Source organism: Styela clava, chromosome 15, assembly GCF_964204865.1.
Source record: "Styela clava chromosome 15, kaStyClav1.hap1.2, whole genome shotgun sequence".
NCBI classification, from domain to species: Eukaryota; Metazoa; Chordata; class Ascidiacea; order Stolidobranchia; family Styelidae; genus Styela; species Styela clava.
This window is the reverse complement of record NC_135264.1, coordinates 111,253-134,299: the sequence shown is the minus strand read 5'-3', so window position 1 is coordinate 134,299 and position 23,047 is coordinate 111,253. Positions and strand designations below refer to the sequence as shown.

The 23,047-nt window shown below is 35.6% G+C and overlaps 1 protein-coding gene across 2 annotated transcripts in view; it reads left to right on the top strand.

The window, feature by feature from the left end:
• The window catches only part of LOC120334625 (uncharacterized), a 39,253-nt gene extending 25,833 nt beyond the window's left edge, over positions 1-13,420 (top strand). The window contains exons 12-18 of one of the 2 annotated variants that reach the window (XM_078109585.1): positions 5,331-5,362; positions 6,477-6,522; positions 6,978-7,026; positions 7,429-7,463; positions 8,143-8,633; positions 9,791-9,872; positions 11,121-13,420. In XM_078109585.1, coding sequence (XP_077965711.1) covers positions 5,331-5,362; positions 6,477-6,522; positions 6,978-7,026; positions 7,429-7,463; positions 8,143-8,633; positions 9,791-9,872; positions 11,121-11,142 — 757 coding nt within the window. In that variant the 3' untranslated portion in view covers positions 11,143-13,420. Of the gene's footprint in view, positions 1-5,330; positions 5,363-6,476; positions 6,523-6,977; positions 7,027-7,428; positions 7,464-8,142; positions 8,634-9,790; positions 9,873-10,162; positions 10,993-11,120 lie in introns of those variants that run through there. The other variant, XM_078109584.1, reaches the window with a different exon arrangement.
• Positions 13,421-23,047: the final 9,627 nt, after the last annotated feature.

Here is a 23,047-nt window from a genome sequence, read left to right as displayed (position 1 = left end):
AACGTCATTTAATTTAAAATAGAGAATGTTTCACCCAATCCAAAATGGAAAATCGCCAGTAAGTCGACAGGGATTCAACCCTCCAGATTCAGTATTCTATATCCCCCCGTGTCAGAACTTTCTGAAGAATGGAACAAAGAACCCGTCAAACCACGGCGGAAGAAGGGGAGTATTTTTTGCACTAATAATTAGGGCGTGACATTATCAAAATCGTCAAGAAACTTGTGAATTTGCAAATTCCATAAATAAAATTGTGAATTGCTCGGTAACATTTCAGCTATAATTATCGCCTGGGTATTGTTTTGTTGAAAACAGGTTGAAAATTGAGGGAATTAGTTATAATTAGCGCCTGACCTCTATTAGGCACTCGAGCACTCGAAAAAAAAGCACTCGAGCCCAATCTTTTTTAGCATTAAGCCGCATACGTAAAATATCGTGTAGAAGAAGTGCTGTTCATTAACGTCATCTCGTCTTATGATCACACAGAAATGCCTTTATTGCCGAATTGTTCAATCACTATTTTAAATCAACATTCAGGATTGGCACAATTTCAGATTTGCGAAGTTTATCACCATAGAAAAACATGAGAAAGTTAATTATTGTCTTAATAAATATCTGCATCACGGTATCGACAATAATATTACCATTCGCATAAAATTGGGACGGTAAATTTACAAATCTTGATAGGTAATAATAAAGCCAATGCAAATGTTAATTTGGGTCCTCAATGTCTTCAACAGCTGTTGCCGATGTGAGCGAACCGGTAAACCCGAAATATGAAACTTCGATGTCCTCCGACCCGCAAGAATTCATATTTGTAAAAAAGAGAGGGCGGGAATATAGATTACCAAAACCTGGATATCGCCAACAAAACGATCGGTGACAAGAACAATTAGCGATTACAACGGAATTAACCAGTAGAAAGGCTTTGTTGCCGATTTTACCGACGTTCCAAAAATATTTGTTATTCGGTACTCGTTAAAAATATTCGATTAAAAAAAATATTGAATTTTGCCCACCCGTACTCGCATATCAATGAGAAATAGTTGTGTGAATATCGCAAAATTCCGGAAAATGCCATGTGCTTTCAACATTGTGATAACAATAAAATGGCTCTTAATGGTATTTAGTGAATTTGGTGATTTTGCAAATCTGTGACATGCTGCTAAAAGTTTCGTCTGATTTGAAAATCGTGCATATTGGTCACAATTCATCCAAAGTGACTATAACACTTTACTAACACTTTTATAGTCATTTTAAATTCATCGATATCATTGGTAGTCACATGACCACTCTCGTTAAAAGAAACGCACTGCGTAGTATTCCAACATCTGGTTTCAAAGACGCTGGGAGCGTTTTTGCGGGAGAAGCCGAATGATGTGCTCACATAATAATCATATCATAAACAAGAATTTTGCCGTTAATGCAAAAGCTTTATCTCCTATGTCTGCATCTCATAGGTTAGAACTCCGGTAAATATCGTTATGATATGCAGAATTGAGTTACAAAAGTACTAGTATGTTACTTATTTGCCAACTTAATACTCGAAAATATTTGTTAACTTTGAATTTTTATTCTATTCAAAATGGGAAAAAAGTGCTATTTCTCTTTAAAATCGGGAAAAAGTGCTATTTCGCAGTCCCTAAAAAAAGTTGCGAAAGTGCTTCGCAATTTTCGCAAAAAAGTGCGCTAATAGTGAACACTGCCTGTCTTACGTATCTTGTTCGACGTTTCAAAATTTACAATAAACTCAAGAGTCGAATATTCACGTATCTCAGCTTTGGGTCAAAACACTGATACTAAACTCTTGAGAAATTTCCATAAAATACATTGTTTACCTGTCTTATCTTGTTCGACGTTTTTAAATTTACAAAAAACTGAAGCGTCGAGTATTCACGTAACTCAGCTTTGGGTCAAAGCACTGATACTATCCTCTTGAGGAATTTCCATAAAATACATTGTTTACATGTGTTATCTTGTTCGACGTTTTTAAATTTACAAAAAACTCATAGTCGAGTATTCACGTAACTCAGCTTTGGGTCAAAACACTGATACTAAGCTCTTGAGAAATTTCCATAAAATACATTGTTTACCTGTCTTAATTATCTTGTTCGACGTTTTTAAATTTACAAAAAGCTCAGAGTCGAATATTCACGTAACTCAGCTTTGGGTCAAAACACTGATACTAAACTCTTGAGAAATTTCCTTAAAATACATTGTTTACCTGTCTTATCTTGTTCGACGTTTCTAAATTTACAAAAAAACTTATAGTCGAGTATTCATGTGACTCAGCTTTGGGTCAAAACACTGATACTATCCTCCTGAGAAATTTCCATAAAATACATGGATTACTTGTCTTGTTCGACGTTTCTAAATTTACAAAAAAACTTAGTCGAGTATTCATGTGACTCAGCTTTGGGTCAAAACACTGATCCTATCCTCTTAAGAAATTTCCATAAAATACATGGATTACTTGTCTTACTTATCTTGTTCGACGTTTCTAAATTACAAAAAAACTTAGTCGAGGAATCATGTGACTCAGCTTTGGGTCAAAACACTGATACTAAACTCTTGAGAAATTTCCATAAAATACATTGTTTACCTGTCTTACTTATCTTGTTCAGCGTTTCTATATTTACAAAAATCTCAGAGTTGAGTATTCACATAACTCAGCTTTGGGTCAAAACACTGATATTAAACTCCTGAGAAATTTCCATCAAATACATTGTTTACCTGTCTTATCTTGTTCGACGTTTTTAAATTTACAAAAAACTCAGTATTCACGTAACTCAGCTTTGGGTCAAAACACTGATACTATCCTCTTGAGAAATTTCCATAAAATACATTGATTACCTATCTTACTTATCTTGTTCGACGTTTATAAATTCACAAAAAACTCATAGTCGAGTATTCACGTAACTCAGCTTTTGGGTCAAAACACTGATACTAGCCTCTTGAGAAATTTCCATAAAATACATTGTTTACCTGTCTTATCTTGTTCGACGTTTTTAAATTTACAAAAAACTGAAGCGTCGAGTATTCACGTAACTCAGCTTTAGGTCAAAGCACTGATACTATCCTCTTGAGGAATTTCCATAGAATTCATTGTTTACCTGTGTTATCTTGTTCGACGTTTTTAAATTTACAAAAAACTCATAGTCGAGTATTCACTGTTCACGTAACTCAGCTTTGGGTCAAAACACTGATACTAAGCTCTTGAGAAATTTCCATTAAATACATTGTTTACCTGTCTTATCTTGTTCGACGTTTTTAAATTTACAAAAAACTGAAGCGTCGAGTATTCACGTAACTCAGCTTTGGGTCAAAGCACTGATACTATCCTCTTGAGGAATTTCCATAGAATTCATTGTTTACCTGTGTTATCTTGTTCGACGTTTTTAAATTTACAAAAAACTCATAGTCGAGTATTCACTGTTCACGTAACTCAGCTTTGGGTCAAAACACTGATACTAAGCTCTTGAGAAATTTCCATAAAATACATTGTTTACCTTGATTATCTTGTTCGACGTTTTTAAATTTACAAAAAACTGAAGCGTCGAGTATTCACGTAACTCAGCTTTGGGTCAAAGCACTGATACTATCCTCTTGAGAAATTTCCATAAAATACATTGTTTACATGTCTTATCTTGTTCGACGTTTTTAAATTTACGAAAAGCTGAAGAGACGAGTATTCACGTAACTCAGCTTTGGGTCAAAACACTGATACTAGCCTCTTGAGAAATTTCCATAAAATACGTTGTTTACATGTCTTACGTATCTTGTTCGACGTTTTCTCGCATGAAAAGTTTATTTGCCCTAAAGGCAGATACACATATACCGGTCCTTTATCCAGGCCTATCACAAACTATAATGCACCATCACCAAAGCAGCACCTTCACACAAACATGTGTAACAAGTAATTTTCGCTAGGTAACAACAAGTAATGTGACAATAATTACAATTGTCCGGTGAAGTAATCAGACCAAAACATTCATGGTTAGTATTGAGGGTTTTCGTCATATTTCAGGCCATATTCTTTATAATCTGCCATAGTTAGCAAATATCTATTAAGAAACCCATGATTATAAAATAAATTTGCTTATTATTTGCTGCTGAATCTTGTGCTCTAGCTTGTCAATTGGCAGATACGATGTGTAAGAAACATATTTCAAATTTGCCATGTTTATACGGAAATTAGGGTTGCTATCCGTGCCAACTAGCAGATAATAACTTATCCTAAAACACAATTAAAATTCTGTCGGTAATGAATTGCGCTAAGGTGATGCCATAACAAACAAGAAAGATTTGGTCGCGAGATCTACGTTAGATGACTGTGAAACGAGGTTGTTTTTTTAAGCTGAAGGTAGAACAATCAAATTAAAAAATTATTATAACGTGTGTAAAAAATATTCGACTATTTGGTACTCGTTGAAAATATTCGATTCGAAAAAATATTGGATTTTGCCCACCCCTACTCGCATTTGAATGAGGTATAGTTGCGTTTGATTTTTGACCCTGGTCTGATTTCGATTTATCGTAAATGACTAGATAGTATTAAATATCGCAAAATTCTGGGTAATGCCACAGGCTTTTAACATTTATGGTTACAATAAAATGGCTGTTAGTACGACCTATGTATTCTGTGAATTTGTTGATTTCGCAAACCTGTGACATGCTGCTAAAAGTTTCTTGTAATTCAAAAAATAATGGTCAAAGTTTACTTAAATTCATTCCATTACTAAACAATGTCGTGTTGGGTAACAGACCTTTCTGGATAGCTCCAATAAATTCACTAAGAAGGGAACAAAGACCCGTGAAACCAGCACTAGAAAATCGTGCACTGTGGTCACAATGATGTCATTGATATTCACATGACCACTCTTGATCAAAGAAACGCCATGCCTAGTATTCCAACGTCTGGTTTTAAAAACGCCACAGAGCGTTTTTGCTGGAGAAGCTGAATCTGTGCGCTTGTATAATAATCATATCATAAACAAGAATTTTGCCGTTAATGCAAAAGCTTCAACTCCCATGTCAATTTTGCTGTTAATGCAAAAGCTTCAACTCCCATGTCTGCACCATACAGCAAATATCGTTATGTAATGAAAAATTGGGTTACAAATATACTAGTACGCAACTTTTTTGTCAACTTCATACTTGCACGAAAATATTTGTCAACTTCACTGCTAACGATGTCCATATATTTGAGCATTGGTCTCTTGTTTGATATGGCAAATTTACTTTATTTTTTATTTTGTTTGTTCTCATACACTACATACTATTTTTATTCAACTTTAAAATTCAAGTAAAATATCCTCTTTTTTATATAGAAAATCTCACTCACCGGAACCTTCAGACAAAAGTAAGTACATTTTTTCTACATTGATTACTATTCTTAGGATATTCAGAATGACTATTTAGTGGCTTCATTTCAAAGTCTTAAGTACTGTTAATCATTATAGCCCTGTTTATCATTATAGTGCAGGGGTGGGCAAAATTTTTTAGTATAAGAGCTGCATGCAGCAAGTCAGAAATATGTGGGAGCCTCATAATTCTTGAAATTAGTTATGTTAGAATACCATGAACTGAAGAACTTTACGCAAATGTATACTAACAATATTGCAAGGTATATATTCTTCGACCGCTTAATGAATTAAAAAAACTGTTTCGCTACAGTTTCTCTTAGTTAAATTTGGATAATATATACCGGTAATTATTGCCGGCGAGTCGCATGTGAGCCGCAGTTGGCTCACCATTGTTTTAGTGTAGGGGTCACCAAACTATGGCCCACGGGCCGAATCCAGCTCGTGGCGTTCTTTGATTTGGCCCGCAATAACACGAAAAAAGGACCAAATTTTTTTCCAAGGGATGTTTTCCATTGAGTTGTATAGGGGATGTGTTCCATTAAGGTTACGGTATCTATTGTTGTATGGATCTAGATATCTTGTATATTTGTTTTGCTATGACGTTCTCGGTCTATATTTTGCGATATAGATAGAATTTAATAATATTCAAGCCTTCAGAAATGTAGAATTTATATTGTTGAATAAATTGAATGGATTTCCTAACTTTTGTGAATTTATTGAATTACATTGACGAAAATATTTGTCCGGCCCCTTTCAACACAGTTTGAGTTATACCTGGCTGACTGGCTCGCGGTCATAAAAGTTTGGTGACCCCTGTCATGCCAAATCGCAAAATGTTCAAACAATTCATGTTCTACAAAGTGGACTCAGATTTTTAATAAACAGGGAAATTTGGTTTTGCAATCGCTGCTGCATTGGATTTAATGATAGATTAGTGTCTAACTACTCTCTCTACTTTTTAGTATGCTAGAAATATTGTTAACAATTTTAGAGTTTATATTGTATTTGGCTAAAAATTGAATGTTTGAAATAAAATCTGCTAACTTTACAAATTAACTTTCATTTATCAACAACCTGAATTTGCATATTGACCTTTTTTTTTTATTTCAGTTATCCCACCTTCAAATGAAAAACCTGGCCAAGACAATATACTTGGGTATGTTCATATTTTTGTCTGTTAAGTCATATGATAGGATTTACATACTTATCCCGGAGGAGAGGACATAACATAGAAATGCTTTTTAGTCAAAAAATTTTATGGTTAAATTAAAAATTAGTGAATTGATTTATTTGAACTATGAATCACAATATAGAATTGATCCATTTGGGTAGGGCTATCCAAGCGAACCGAATACTCGAATATATATTATCGATTTTCGGCCAATTTGCGAATCTCTATAATGAGGTACATCAAGCGGAAAAAAGCCCACAAACACCTTTGCACGGCATATTCCTCGTGGTGGAAAAGTGAATCTCCTAAATTTTCTGATTGACAATGTCTACCTATATCATTAAATTATGGTGATGTACTGAGCTTGGAATTTGAACTAGAGTTTTTTGAATTGTAACCTTGATATATGCTTTACCCACTGTTTTTTATTTTCCTCTCAGACTCTCATTCAATAAAAAACAACAGAAAAAAACAGATAATATCACGAAGGTAAAATACTTTGTTTCTTTATTGTTCACTTATCTATCGTAGTTTGTTCGATATTCTAAATTTTTAAATCTCAGCTCTTTATGCCCTTTGACCAGAATGTGGCCCTATACAAGCAGCAACTGATATGAAAGTAGATACAGAGAAATTTTTTTGTTTTGCTTTTAAAAGTTGAATGAATTAAATAGTAAATTTTATATAAAATTTCGAGCCAGAGTCAACGTAAGATTTGTGTGTATTTGGGCTTAGTTTATTTATATAATAAAGAGATATGTTTAAATAAAAAAAATGCAGGTTAGTATTGGAATTTTATTCAAGAAGGTTCCCATAATAGTAAATTCTGTAGCTCTGCTTCATCCCTGGCTGTTAGTATGTAGTTGAATTTTCTTTGTACTTGATTTTCAGACTCAAAAAGTTTCCAATGCCAATCGTGACTCAAGGTGAAGTTTTTAGTTTAGTAAAATTCAGATTATTTAATATTGTATTTGCATATTATCATATCAAGAGTGATAGACACGGTCATAGGCTCTTGGAGAAATACTGGAAGGGATAGAGATTCAAATATATAAATTTATTTTGGTTGATATGACAAAAATATCAAGTACTAGTAAAAGAAAGTAAGGAAATTTTTTTAAGTTGGGGGAACTTTTATTAAAAATTACCTTCTGGAATACTCATAAAGTTGGCAAGTATCTCAGGACAAATTTTTGTTAGTGAGCTAATGAGTTTGCAAGGTTATTGCGGCCAAAATAAATTTTATCATTATACTTTCAAGTAAAATGAAACTACACTCCCAACTATTTTTTTTGTAAGTGCTAACAAAACTGGTTGCAAGTTACTTATCCCAAAAAATAACCACCAAGCTAACCAGTCAATTCTCAAATAACACTACTAGATTCAAATGCATACATCAGTTAATTAGTATGACTATTTTTTTTTATAATCATTTCACTGAAATTTAAGATCAAAACTTCAGAATTCAAAAAAGCAAAATTCATACCTCACCTTTGTGGGTAAAATTATATAGTCAATATAACTTTATGCTTCTTTGTAGTAACGACTCTTGTTCACTATTTTATATGCATTTGCATTTTTTGATTAGTAACATTTTTTTTGCAGCTGCCTCCATCCATCTTCAAAGCCAACAAGAATAATGACTAGAAAACGATGCCTGAAACATACAAATTTGTCAGATAAACATATATGGGCGGACATTCTAAACCGACAAAATACCAAACAGAAATCTGGCAACCAACAACAAAATACCAAACAGAAATCTGGCAACCAACAACAAAATACCAAACAGAAACCTGGCAACAAACAACAAAATACCAAACAAAAATCGGGCAACCAACAACAAAATACCAAACAGAAACCTGGCAACAAACAGCAAAATACCAAACAGAAATCTGGCAACCAACAACAAAATACCAAACTGAAACCTGGCAACAAGCAGCAAAATACCAAACAGAAATCTGGCAACCAACAACAAAATACCAAACTGAAACCTGGCAACAAGCAGCAAAATACCAAACAGAAATCTGGCAACCAAAAACAAAATAACAAACATCGGACTCTGAAACAATTCATCCAACAAACAAATTTCAAACGTAAGTATTTTCAATAAGAAGACATAAAATTTACCACTTCTAAGAATTGAAGAAAAAAGGCTTCGCCAGTTGAACTCGCATATATTATGAAAATGTGTGTAACTCTAATCTCAAGTTCAGCCCTTGGTAATTACAAATAAAGTTATTGCATCAATTTTCACTCAACACCTATTTACACCTTTCGCTTCAAATAAGGTCACAGAGCAATCATTCACTGGTATTTAAGGATGTGTTGCACCCAGTAGCAGCCAGGGGGTGTTTCGGGGTCGAAACCCCCTTTTTGACATTGAAATTTTTTGAAAACTGAAAATGTCGCAAATAACGTGTGCAATTGCATGTTGCTAAAATCGCCGATTATTTCCATTAGCGTGACGTGTTATTTAGGCCGTAAACCCCTTTATAGTACGCGACAGTCTAAAAACGGAATGGAAATCTCAAATTTCCGTGTGCCTCGGCAAATATTATTTTGGGTCTGCGTTTAGAAACATATCGTCACTAAACGGAAACGCGGTTAATTGTGGGCGGGATTTTTATCCATTATTTTGAATTGTTGAAGAAATTTTTGTATTAACATTATACAAAAATGGCACCGCGACTTTTTTCCGGGTTGAGATGATATATAAGATGATTATTCTTAAGTATACATTCAAATTTTATTGTAATGAAATAATTTTTACTCTGTCAGATTTTACAGCAGATTTATGAATTTTTCAAAAGATTTTATCTTAAAAATGATCGAACTGGCAGCATTGCGATTGGACGGAGTCTGTGTTACAAGTACATCTCAAATTTGTCGAAATGCGAAATAGCATTATACGCTGAATAGACGCCTCTTTAAACAAGCGCGTATTCGCGGTGACTGTTACAAACGGTAATGGGAAGTTCCGATTCTGAAACCCCCCCTTTTGAAAATCCTGGCTGCGCGCCTGATTGCACCCTTAAATCCTTTTGACCAAGCGGCCCCTCATGTTCCTCGAATATGGTTGAAATTGGATACATTCAATATGATATTTCTTTATATGTTCATTTGCTTTGATTTTCATTTATCAGTTATGACCAAATCGTGTAAACAACACAATGAAGTTCACACTATTTGGAATTGAATGTGAACCAGAATTTTAAAACCACAAATCTATTCAATTTTAAATTTTTCACAGCGGTACTGAACGAAAGACACATCACAGATGAATTAGAAATTGTATGCCTGGGGAAATGGAATTGCGTATCAGCTTTTATCAGGTATCCATTTATAATGATTTTTTTACTGATTTCAGTAATTAGTTTTGTTAATTGGATTGCTTTTAATACACAGTGATAGTTGTTCAGAATTAGTGTTGAACTCCTTATTTGTTTGGGAGCCGAAACATCTTTTTTCATTAGAAACAATTGTAAATATTTCAATTCATTCATTACTTTCACAACAATAATCATTTAAATATGTACATAATAAAGATAAAGTTATGAAGATGTATGTATGTGAGAGCACATTGACTCCTACTACTTCATTTTGGCCTTCACATTTATATTAGAGTTGCTATTTCGGGACCAGATTTGAAATCCAGATTTTTCGAGATTTTCACCGTTTAATCCTGGAATTTCTTGAGATTAATAAAATTGAAAAGACGCACACAAAACAAATATCGTAAGCAGTCATTTTCATTTCCTACGAACGAAAAGTCATGAGAGACAGTCATTAGGACAATTTCTGATTTTGTTGGTGAAAAATCCAAGAGCTGAAAATATATGCTCAGCCTTAACTGATGTAAGTTGGATTGTTTGTGATGCGTCATTAAACTTTTCCTTAAACTTTCTGGCTTCTCCCTGCGTGTCTCATATAGCAGTATTTTTTTCAACCATCTGTTCAACATCCATAAGCACACCTTCGTTCCTTTTTGTTTTCATCGTGTGCAACAAGAGCACGAATATGGGCTAACATCATTAAAGTGTCTTCGTCAACGCTGCTATCTTTTTTGATCAAATATTCAGCTTTTTTAAGGTGTTTTGATTAAATAGGTAATTACAGAAAAATCTTTGAAAGCCTTTTCAATGTCCAAAAATATTCAATCAGGATTATTAATATTAAGAGGATTAGGATGTTGAAGAATAGTGGGGAGAGCTACTAGTTAACAATCCATTGAAGCTGTAATAAATAATGTAGTTTTTATGCAGTGAGAAATGGCAAAAAAGTTCTAAAATAGGCAAAGGTTGGGAACCACTAGTCTGAAATATTATGTTTACGGTAATTACAATTGTTCCAGAAAGTTTAAGTTTGCTCTTGTATGAATACATCTAAAATTATTTATATTCAATAATGCAGATTCATTAATTTGGGGACAAAATGGAATGTTTTTGACTAATTGACATTTGTAAATTTTTCTTATGAACATTTTAAATATTCTGCAATCAAATAAATAATATTTTGAACATAAAGCCAACGATTCAACCATTTTCCATCTTTTCATTAATAAATATAATATTTTCTTGCAGAAATCGTCCATCTCAAACCTGAACATTTACTGTGAAATTGCCTACTGTGAAACAAACCTAGTGTTATTTTTTGTATGTATCGAGGATAAATAAAGCACTTGCATGATATGAAAAAGACAACAACGCCTTTAATTACAGGATGACAATTAATCCTCAAAAAGTATCTATGTGGTAAAATTCAAAGAATAATATTTTTCTGTAGAGTGGTAAGTTTTCTTAACCCTTTCCATGCAATTTTTATTTTTTATTAAATAATCGTATTTGCTACGCCGATTTTATGCATTTGTACCCCCACAACTAATCGATCGACTAACGAAAAACTAATGATCATCTGCTGCTCACTGACGGCTCGTTGGAAAGCTTATTTAAAGAGCTTGCAATTGGCGATTAAACAAAAAAGTTTTTTCAAAAGTGGTGGTCTGAGTCACAAACCGGATAGAAAAAAGGCATTTTTTTTTCTTGGGAGTTGAAACTTCAAACCATAGCATAATATTGCTGTAGCCATTTCGTGATCTAACTCAAAATACTTTGATAGATGGAAGGGATAATATATCTTCTATTACCATCCAAAAAACACCGAAATTTGCATAAATTTCAAAAACACTCCCTCGTTCCGCCGCAAATAAAATTCCCGTCGTAAACGAAAGCCAGATTTACCGTCGCTTATGTTAATATCGAAGAAGACTTCTTATCAATAAACTAAAACCCGGAAAAACTAGACCAACAGTTTGCGACCGATTGCTAAATAAAACAGTGGAGTACATCAACGTACCCGCCGCAATCTAGCGACTTTTGTCGTTGGTACGTATACGTGCCACCGCACGGAAAGGGTTAAATCCTGCTCTTTATATTACTCGATGCTGTGATCTGTCGACAAGGCATGCTTGTAAAAGTTCGAATTTCAAAAATACCCAAACCAATTTGAGTTTTTGTACCTTGACTGTCAAATTCAGGTACTCAAAGTGTTGATAGTGCTTCCAGCTATTTATTGACCTATTCTATCATAGTGTAAGATTAAAAAAATAAATTTAAAAGATGTCGCAATGCGCCAGTTATTTTAATAGATAGGACGGCTGATCCAATTCTGAGCCCTATGTTTGGATATTTACAGTTAATGTATATAGCAGAGATTCCCTAAGGGTGTGCCGCGAAAATGAAAATTTTGTTGAACAATTGTTTTACCTTTCTATGTCGTTTACTTTCCATTATGTAGTGTTTGCCTCTATTGTTACTCAACAATAAAGATAGTCAATACTTGCAGCAGTTCATTTATATGCTGAACCAACCAAGTTTAGCAAACATTATTAAAATTAATTAGTTATAATTAGTGCCCAACCTCCCACTAGATGCAAAAACACTCAATCTCAAGTTTTTTTTACAATTTATTGGGCATTAGGTCGCATTTGGGGATTTGACATCCTATTTAGTGTCATCTCTCCGAATAGAACTCTAACGTATGCTTTTGAAAAGTCATGAATCAATTTCTAAGGCTGGTTGGCAATTTAAAAAGAAGTAATATTGAATATGATGGTGGTTCACTTGTCTTCCATTCATCCAAGTTGATTTAATTGGAAGTTAAGAAAAAATAACTTACAATTATAATTTGAATTATATATTTTAAAATTTTTCGACATCGTATAATGTGTGCCATAGAGATTCGGAGACTTTGCGATTAACATTAGATTTGGCGTCTAAAATATTGTATTTGTCACAGTGATCCTAAAGCAAAAGCGATTATGTTTTTTTGTTTAGTGATGATTTTACTGTCTTGGGTCTTGCTTGTAATGGAAAAAATCCAACCGGAAATGAGAATATTAAAAAAAGTCTAAATTTAACAGCCAGATTAGAGGTTACAGTTATTCTATCGTTTATTGTAGGTAAATTCCTAGCTTCTATTACTTGATTGCTTGATAGATATTTTTGAAAGATATTTTTGGTAATTGCTGTTCTGTAAATGTTGCTTAAGAGTTTCATTATGTCAAAAAAGTCTGCAGTTGGGCATCTTTGTGTAGTTCTTACTGCTAGTCCATGGGGAATGTTCTGGTAAATACGCTTTCTGTTGCGGGGTGTAAAAGATATTGGTGTGTGTGTGTGTTGGTTTGGAATGAAGTTTTCAGTTTATCTATTAGGTGAACCATTGGATCTAAAATTACTAATGGATAAATTGTAGAAGTAAACGATTTTAATAAATTTTCTCTCGGATCTAACACACTAACGAATTCGCAAGATCGCAAAAATAAAGATTAAAACTAAATACAATTAGGAGTGTTTATCTCATATTTTTATGTCAACAGATGATATTTTATAGAAGTAATGTTTTTATTTTGACGCATAAAGACATAATGGTGAGTTACCTTGGACTCGATTATATTAATATGGAAAGATTTTAGATTCTCGTAGCTGACATGGATTGAATATTTGACGTGACGCAAAAGTCGTTATACGCTAAAAAACTTGGCTCTTCTAACGAGCGCACAATCACGGCGACAGTTTCAGAAGGGAATGGGAATTTTTCGATTTTGAAACCCCCCATTAAAAAATCCTGGCTGCGTTCCTGGGTGTGGCAAATATATTGAGGAAAGTTCTGGTAGTTCTCTTGCACACTGGTTGTATCACTCTAGTAAGAGGTCATTTCATTCTGTAATTAGTTTCTCTCCCTAGTTCATTTAGGAGCCACTTTTTGTACAAATGGTAGTGTTGAGGTTGATATGTGATGTAATCTTGAAAAGTTTTTACCAGCGGGAATGCTTTATTTATTAATCAGTGGTATTCAACTTCCATTTTTTCTAGGCTACAAGTAACAACAGAAAAAGGGAATTCTTAGAACATCTGTATTGTAATACACATACACCTCATTTGTGAGAGCATCAACTAGCTCCCTTGTTTGTTGATAAATGCTTTGCAAGCAATAGGGAGTACTATTATGTATTGAATTTTCATACCAAAATTTTGACTTTGCTTGAAATCTTGCCGAATTGGACCCTTCACATTGAGTGATTCGCATTTGTGATATGGTTGACAGTGATCGCGCATGTAGAGCTCTAGGCATTCTCGGGAATTTTTGGTAGGGAGCCTCGTTTGCATCATGCAGGGCGTCACTTATTGTGTCTTCCTTTGGTCTTTGTTGATCTTCACTGTTGCGCTCTGTGTGTTCCTGTGGTATTTCATTAGTCCTGTCTTCGCTGGATCCTTCAGGTTCATACCAAAAAGTATGTTTTTGAATTTCATTCTTTGGACCTGGGAATGATGTAATTCTTTAAGGTTCCTATTTCTTGGAAAGCAGCTTAATATCTTTTGATAATATTTCTGGCTGGGTTGGCCTCACCTAGGCTGTGATGAGTAAAGTTTCGGTATTGCAGCCTGCATATTCGTCGTTCGTTGAACTCAACGATACCGACCACATATATTCGAGCATTTGTCACTGTTTTGCAGTACATTACACTGCCTTCGTAATACCCCGCACATCTTAGTGGCTTAGATCCATATGGTCGAATTTTAGTTCTTTTAAGCGGTAACTTGAGCTTCTGAGCATTGACATTGATATCAGCTCCAGTGTCGACAAATGCTTTGACGACTCTTTCTCTGATGACTATGTTGATAAAGTAACTGCTGCTGGTTAGTTTTGTCTGATGTTGCTTGTGCAACCGTTTGATCGGCAAGATAGTCGTTTGATTCTTGTTAGTTTTTTGAATGTTGACACGATGTGTCTTCGGCATAGACGATTCATTGCTGTTCATGGAACTGTCCCTCCGATTTTTCTCATCCTCACTCTTGGTCTCGAGCCGTCGAGTGTCTCTTCTCTTTTGGGGTTTTATATTTGCAGCTTTTTGTACCTTTGAAGTGGCTTTTCATACAACAGGCAAAACATTCTAGACCATAAGCCATGCACCTTTTCCTACCTTAGCAGGTTTTAGAAGAACATGTTGTACATGTGATTTTGTTGGCTCGTTCTTCTGGACTTCTCCTGGTGCTTCTTGATTTGCGCGAATACTTGCCTGGTTTTGTACGCAGCACATTATTTTAAGCAATTATTCTTTCCGCACTGAGGGCTGCTGATTCAATCCTTCTTCCGTTATCAATTAGCTTCTTTGGATCCCACTGATTCTTCAGTGCTTTTTTCTGATTTCTTGATTAATTGTACCAATGATTATTTGGTCACGTATCAGTATGTCTGCTACGGTGCATGTTTTACTGCACATGAATTTACAGGCCTTGCGAAGTTGTCAATACTTTCTTTTTCTTCCTGATGCAGTTCATGAAATTCAAAATTTGCAATGGTGTAGTTACGGGTTGGCCCGTATCACTCTTTCATTTTATCAACAAAATCTTTGAATTCGAGATCTGCCACTTCACCTTCTGGCACGACATCTTCATAGTCTTTTTGAAAGTTTTTCGATGCAATCTTCCAAGGAATACTTTTCGCCTATTCCTCTCGATCCATGCGTCTCTGTGCCCTCCTCTTTCGGAGGATCTCTGGCAATGGCATCGTATTCCTATTGGGATGAATCTACAAATTCGCAGAATCCGTCATGATAATTGCCGCAGTGATTACAGGATCAAATTTGTCAAGCTGTGTCATTTGGAAAGCCATGTTGGTCTGTACGTTAGGACTTCAAGAGTTGTTAGTTGAGTTTATCCTGGTCGCCATTAATAAGTTCCACTTTATGCAAACACAAGATACTTAGATTTAAGGTTAAATTGAAGTCCTAACCATGCAGTCTAAAATACAACGAAACAGATAGTTAGTTGGCATGTAGCTAGTGAGAACAAGGTAATATGGGCCAGATTCGCAAACATAACACTACAGTCTAACTAGAATAATCCATAGTCAAGGATAAGTCAACCACAGGTGGACGTGGGCAAGACTTTTCATCTATAAGCTGACTATGTTCAAAACACTATTTTCTTTCCAGCATCGATGATCAATCTTTTTATATTTTCTTTTGACGCATGCCCAAACTGTTTGTTAATTTTCAATGTATTGTTTTATAACTTTTAACCCGTTTTCTGACTATAAAGATTCAGTTTCGAGGTCATAGACCAGTGGTTCCCAACCGATGGGAAATTTCCCACTAGTGGGAAATTTGGTGGTTGCAGGTGGGAAATTGATTGCTCCTCTAAAAATGTTTGTACAACAACACAATTATTAAATATTACACAATGAAAATCACAATATATGCCATGAAGCGGAAAAAGATTCCCATTCAATTAATCAAAACTTTAGTAAAATATCAAGTTGATGGGCATGATATTCTGATCTTGTTACGCAACTCATTTTGATCTTTGGTCGGCCGATAACAACCTCACAGGCCTGTCTCGAGCGAGCACCAATGCTTTAAATTGAACGTTACGCAAGAAGATTTACGTTGCAGAGCTGCAAAAGAGAACAGTTTTTATTCAAATGTCTCGGAGATATTGGGTGAGCACGCGCTCTCACGAACAAATATTTGACTCGTCCCTCCATTCTGCTAAATTGTTAGAAAAAGGTAATGACTTATGTAAAAGTAAAGTACGATCATAGTCATCTCGACTACGTTTCACGTTTTTACCGAAAATTTTTGAGCAACTGCCGCAATGCTTTTTTTGCACTAAGACCACATGTATTCGAGCATTTGTCACTGTTTTGCAGTATATTATTACACTGCCTTCGTAATACCCCGCACATCTTAGTGGCTTAGATCCATATGGTCGAATTTTAGTTCTTTTAAGTGGTAACTTGAGCTTCTGAGCATTGACATTGATATCAGCTCCAGTGTCGGCAAATGCTTTGACGACTCTTTCTCTGATGACTATGTTGATAGAGTAACTGCTGCTGGTTAGTTTTGTCTGATGTTGCTTGTGCAACCGTTTGATCGGCAAGATAGTCGTTTGATTTTTGTTAGATTTTTTAATGTTGACACGATATGTCTTTGGCATAGACGATTCATTGCTGTTCATGGAACTGTCCCTCAGATTTTTCTCATCCTCACTCTTGGTTCCGAGTCGTCGAGTGTCTCTTCTCTTCTGGGGTTTTATATTTGCAGCTTTTTGAACCTTTGAAGTGGCTTTTCATACAACAGGCAAAGCATTCTAGACCATAAGCCATGCACCTTTTCCTACCTTTGCAGGTTCTAGAAGAACATGTTGTACATGTGATTATGTTGGCTCGTTCTTCTGGACTTCTCCTGGTGCTTCTTGATTTGCGCCAATACTTGCCTGGTTTTGTACGCAGCACATTATTTTCAGCATTTATTCTTTCCGCACTGAGGGCTGCTGATTCAATCCTTCTTCCGTTATCAATTAGCTTCTTTGGATCCCACTGATTCTTCAGTACTTTTTTCTGATTTCTTGATTAGTTGTACCAATGATTATTTGGTCATGTATCAGTATGTCTGCTACGGTGCATGTTTTACTGCACATGAATTTACAGGCCTTGCGAAATTGTCAATACTTTCTTCTTCATCCTGATGCAGTTCATGAAATTCAAAATTTGCAATGGTGTAGTTACGGGTTGGCCCGTATTACTCTTTCATTTTATCGACAAAATCTTTGAATTCGAGATCACCTTCTGGCACGACATCTTCATAGTCTTTTTGAAGGTTTCTCGATGCAATCTTCCAAGGAATACTTTTTGCCTATTCCTCTCGATCCATGCGTCTCTGTGCCTTCCTCTTTTGAAGGATCTCTGGCAATGGCATTGTATTCCTATTGGGATGAATCTACAAATTCGCAGAATGCGTCATGATAATTGCCGCGGTGATTATCAGGATCAAATTTGTCAAGCTGTGTCATTCGGAAAGCCATGTTGGTCTGTACGTTAGGACTTCCAGAGTTATTAGTTGAGTTTATCCTGGTCGCCATTAATAAGTTCCACTTTATGCATGCAAATTATATAAACTAACACAAGATACTTAGATTTAAGGTTAAATTGAAGTCCTAACCATGCAGTCTAAAATACAACGAAACAGATATTTAGTTGGCATGTAGCTAGTAAGAACAAGGTAATATGGACCAGATTCGCGAACATAACACTACAGTCTAACTAGAATAATCCATAGTCAAAGATAAGTCAACCACAGGTGGGCGTGGGCAAGACTTTTCATCTATAAGCTGACTATGTCCAAAACACTATTTTCTTTCCAGCATCGATGATCAATCTTTTTATATTTTCTTTTGACGCATGCCCAAACTGTTTGTTAATTTTCAATGTATTGTTTTATAACTTTTTAACCTGTTTTCTGACTATAAAGATTCAGTTTCGAGGTCATAGACCAGTGGTTCCCAACCGATGGGAAATTTCCCACTAGTGGGAAATTTGGTGGTTGCAGGTGGGAAATTGATTGCTCCTCTAAAAATGTTTGTACAACAACACAATTATTAAATATTACACAATGAAAATTACAATATATGCCATGAAGCGGAAAAAGATTCCCATTCAATTAATCAAAACTTTAGTAAAATATCACGTTGATGGGCATGATATTCTGATCGTGCTACGCAACTCATTTTGATCTTTGGTCGGCCAATAACAACCTCACAGGCATGTCTCGAGCGAGCACCAATGCTTTAAATTAAACGTTACGCAAGAAGATTTACGTTGCAGAGCTGCAAAAGAGAACAGTTTTTATTCAAATGTCTTAGAGATATTGGGTGAGCACGCGCTCTCACGAACAAATATTTGACTCGTCCCTCCATTCTGCTGAATTGTTAGAAAAAGGTAATGCTTATGTAAAAGTAAAGTACGATCATAGTCATCTCGACTACGTTTCACGTTTTTAACGAAAATTTTTGAGCAAATGCCGCAATGCGTTTTTTGCACTAAGACCATTTCCAATGGTTCTATGTAGCCCCATGAAATGAGGCAACATATTTCAAATACCCATTTGCTTATCAGTTTGCTAAAAAAATTGCAAAATGAAAGCAGAATAATCTTCGACAACATGGGCAATTTCAAATGAGTTCAAAGATAATAACTGTGTCATTTGTAGATGTCCTGTGAATAGCAAGAACCGAAAGTTCCATAACATCAGTAGGACAAAAATGAAATCAAAGGCAGCTGACCAGACCTAAGCTTCGAAAATGCAATGGCTGTGGAAGCAATGAACGCAGTTCATTCGATCAGAAGAAAACTACATTGCAAAGCAATCTGCAGAGCCTGAGAAAAATGTGGCATAACGATTCACTTTGCAACAGTGTGTCGATGGAAGGATTCTGCAATGGAGTTAACGGCATCTGCCCATCATTCTGAACAAAAAACAACATAACATGGATCTTAATCAATGTCACCATACCAGCTTATGATAGTAATCTTAGGCGACAAATGTATTTCTACGTATCCAGACTGTGTAACCAGTATATGTCTTGCAGGATTTGCCCTTTTAAACACATTTACCCAGCAATCTAATCTAACGCCATGTAAGAAAGTTATGCAAACAGTCGGAAACTTCCGATTGGCCTGGGTGCATGAATATGCTCTCCACCGCACCTTTGATTACCCTGTGTGAGTTAGCAAGTTCGATTCCCATGAGGGATGGTTATGTGTGAGAGGATTGCTGGACATCTCGCCGCCGCAGGGTGGCTCGTGTTACAGATGGTTGGTTATGGCTTTTCTTCACTATCAAGTCCATGCTTCCGAAGACAATAACTGGCTAACTAATCCCATACCCGACATGAACTGGTAACAGGACGAGAGGTTGTGGTTCGCCAGATGAATAAACTGTCTTATCGGCTTTCCCCTCCTCGGAGATAAATATGTAAATCCTATTGTATACTTCCATGCCACTATCTAATTCTCTACTAGGCAGCAAGTTCACAGACAAAACCGTATATGCCTCCCAAAATTATACTCTAGCCGAGATACATGCATTGAACTCAACATCATTCCCAATTCCAAGGGACAACACTGTTCACAGTTGCATAAGACCGCAAACATGGGCCCTCGCCCCGAACAACCAGTATTCATACCTTTTCAGCTATCTGAAAACAGTGTGCGAAAAGCTAAACCTAAAAGCACTTTCAATAGCACTAGTGCATTTTCCTTATAGAGTAGGTAGTTGTTCCCTCATCCTATGAGTGACTGCACCAGTCTTGTTAAAAGGGCTTTTGGCTAAGGTTCCTTAATAGGTTTTTAGTTTTTCGCATAGATTGTTTCAGATTGCTATAAAGGGTGGCATACTGAGGGTTGGGGTCTACTCTGCTTGCTAATCAAAGTAGCTGTGAACAGAGTTGTTCTGTCCTACCTTTAATGATGATTTTATCATTTCCCTTAGGATAGTGACTGGATGACATCCATTGGAATGGGAAAAAATGTTGAGTTCAATACATGTATCTCTGCTCGAGTATAATTTTGGGAGAAATATACAGTTTTGTCTGTGAACTTGCTGCCTAGTAGAGAATTAGATAGTGGCATGGAAGTCTAGGATAGGATTTACATGTTTACCTGGAGGAGGGTAAAGGAAATAAGACGGTTTATTCATCTGGCGAACCACGAACTCTCGTCCTGTTACCAGTTCATGACGGGTATAGGATTAGTTGGCCAGTTATTTTGTTTTGGGAACATGGACTTGATGGTGAAGAAAGCAATAGCCAACCATTTGGAACATAAGCCACCCTATGGCGGCGAGGAGTCCAGCAATCCTCTCGCACATAACCATCCCTCATGGGATTCAAACTTGTGAACTCGCACAGGGTAACCAAAGGTGTGGTGGAGAGCTAATTCATGCACCCCATCGCAGAGCTGTGACAGGCCAGTCGGAAATTTTCGACTGTTTGCACAACTTTCTTACATGGTGTTAGATTACATTGTTGTGAAAAGATAGTGTTTAAGAGAGCTAATCCTGCAAGGCATATGCTGGCTTCACTGTCTGGATAAGTACAAATATGTTTATGGCATAGATAACAATCATGGGCAGTTGTGGTGGCATTGATTATGATCTCTGTTATGTTGTTTCTCTGTTCAGAATGATTAGCATATGCTGTTAACTCCATTGCAGAATCTTCATGTCAACACCCTGTTGCAAAGTGATTCGTCGTGCTACTCTCATGTTTTGCAGAATGCTTTGCAATGTAGTTTCCTCTGGTTTGATGAATTGTGTTCATTGCTTTTACAGTCACTGCATTTTCGAGATATAGGTCAGGTGGTCTGCATTTGATTGTATCTGTATTTTAAATCTCATCCGAACAACTACCATGTCTTGAGAGTAGCGAACTTGGCTTAGTCAACTTGTAGGAAGTCATCTGAGAGCAGGGGTGCAGCCGGGTTTTTTTTATACTCACAATGTCGCAAGGTGTTAAAAAAATAAAATTGTGTGCAGTTCACAACAAAGCTCTAATGACTAAATTCCAGATTGGGCCTGTAGCTCGCTTCCCTTTGCCAGACGTCTGAATATTTTGCCAATTTTTAGCATCTACATGCTACATGTTGTCCGAATATTGCTGAGAATATTTATAAAGCTGATGATAGACTTTTTTATGCATTCAATTTTCAATCGTATCTGTGTTATTGTCGACTTATAAATAAAAACCAGCAAGTTTGTTATTGTATGAATACTCGGTACTGCTTACTTTTTAAAAAATGGCTATAATGAGGCTATAATGGTTTTTCGGAGGGGTCAAAATAATATTTTCCCCCATAATCTCAGGAAATTTTCATATATTACCTGTGACGTGTCTGGATTTTAAAAAAACTTTGTTGAAGCGCTTCATGCAAAATTAGGAATTTAACACATATGATGGGCGCAGAATAAGTAAAACACCATAAAACAAATATTTCTCACATTTATTCATTCTGTCTGTTAGCAAGAGCCTTAGGTGAATTGCAACTCTGTGACCCGCGGCTGTGCCCCTGTTTGATATTGATCCATCCCTTGCAGCACCATGTGCATTCCACCTGGAGACATTAATGTGTTTTTTTGCTCATTTTCCAGTCGAATTAAAAGCTACTGCATTGGGTTCATCGTGACTGTAATCCTAAGTAATTTGAATGTTTCTTTCTTTGTGGGCGTTTTCATGCGGTATGCTTCTTTTTTTGACATTTTCCACTCTTTCGCAATAAGTTAACAGTCTGATAAAGGTATAAAATATAACGCCCGATATGCTGGTACTATGTGGGGCATAGTGTTGCTGTACAGGTCCTTGTTTAAAGATTTTATTTTAGAGCCTAGAGAATAAAAGGCTTCATAGTGCCAAGATTGGTCCCACATTCTATCGTCAATAAATGACTGTTCATTTCGAGTATCTTTTCTATTATGAATTCTGTGTTGTCTTAATTTTTTGCAAATGTATGTCAAAAGGGTCGAATGAAAAAACATGTATCATTTGTGTGAATTACATTTTTATAGTGTTCAACAAAGTTATGTAGAATTCCTTACTAATTTCGTCTATCCCAGTTGATTTGTTGTTTCGCAGTGATTTTATAGAGTTGTAATTTTGTCGCTGTTGACGGGTTGTTCCAACATAAAAATCTCTTGTTTGGATATTTTGGATGAGCTCATTAGCGATATCATTGGTGGTAATCATTTGTCTCGACCCAAGTCATATGAAGTATAGATATTGATCTGGAATGATAAGTGAAGATTTGTTTTTTAAATACTTTTTTCTGAAAGTGTCGAAAATATTATTGGTTCGTAGAAAGTCTTGAAAAAATTTTTTGGTGATCGAAGTTTGAAGTCTCTTATTAATTCTTATAGCGTTTATTGGTTCCAAGATGATATTAAAGTCTCCCACTATTAGGAAATCTTAGAGTTGCAATAGCTGCTCAATATATCGACCAAACTTTTATACAATTTTGTTTTTATTGACCCGTTATTTGCAGGGCCATATCCGTTAAAATTATTTTTATTTGACTATCGATCCGAATCTCAATACTAGCTATGTGTATGGTATGAGTTGGTGGTGAAATCATATTTTCTACATTAACTAATATTAAAGATCTCTTGTCTAAAAGTTGT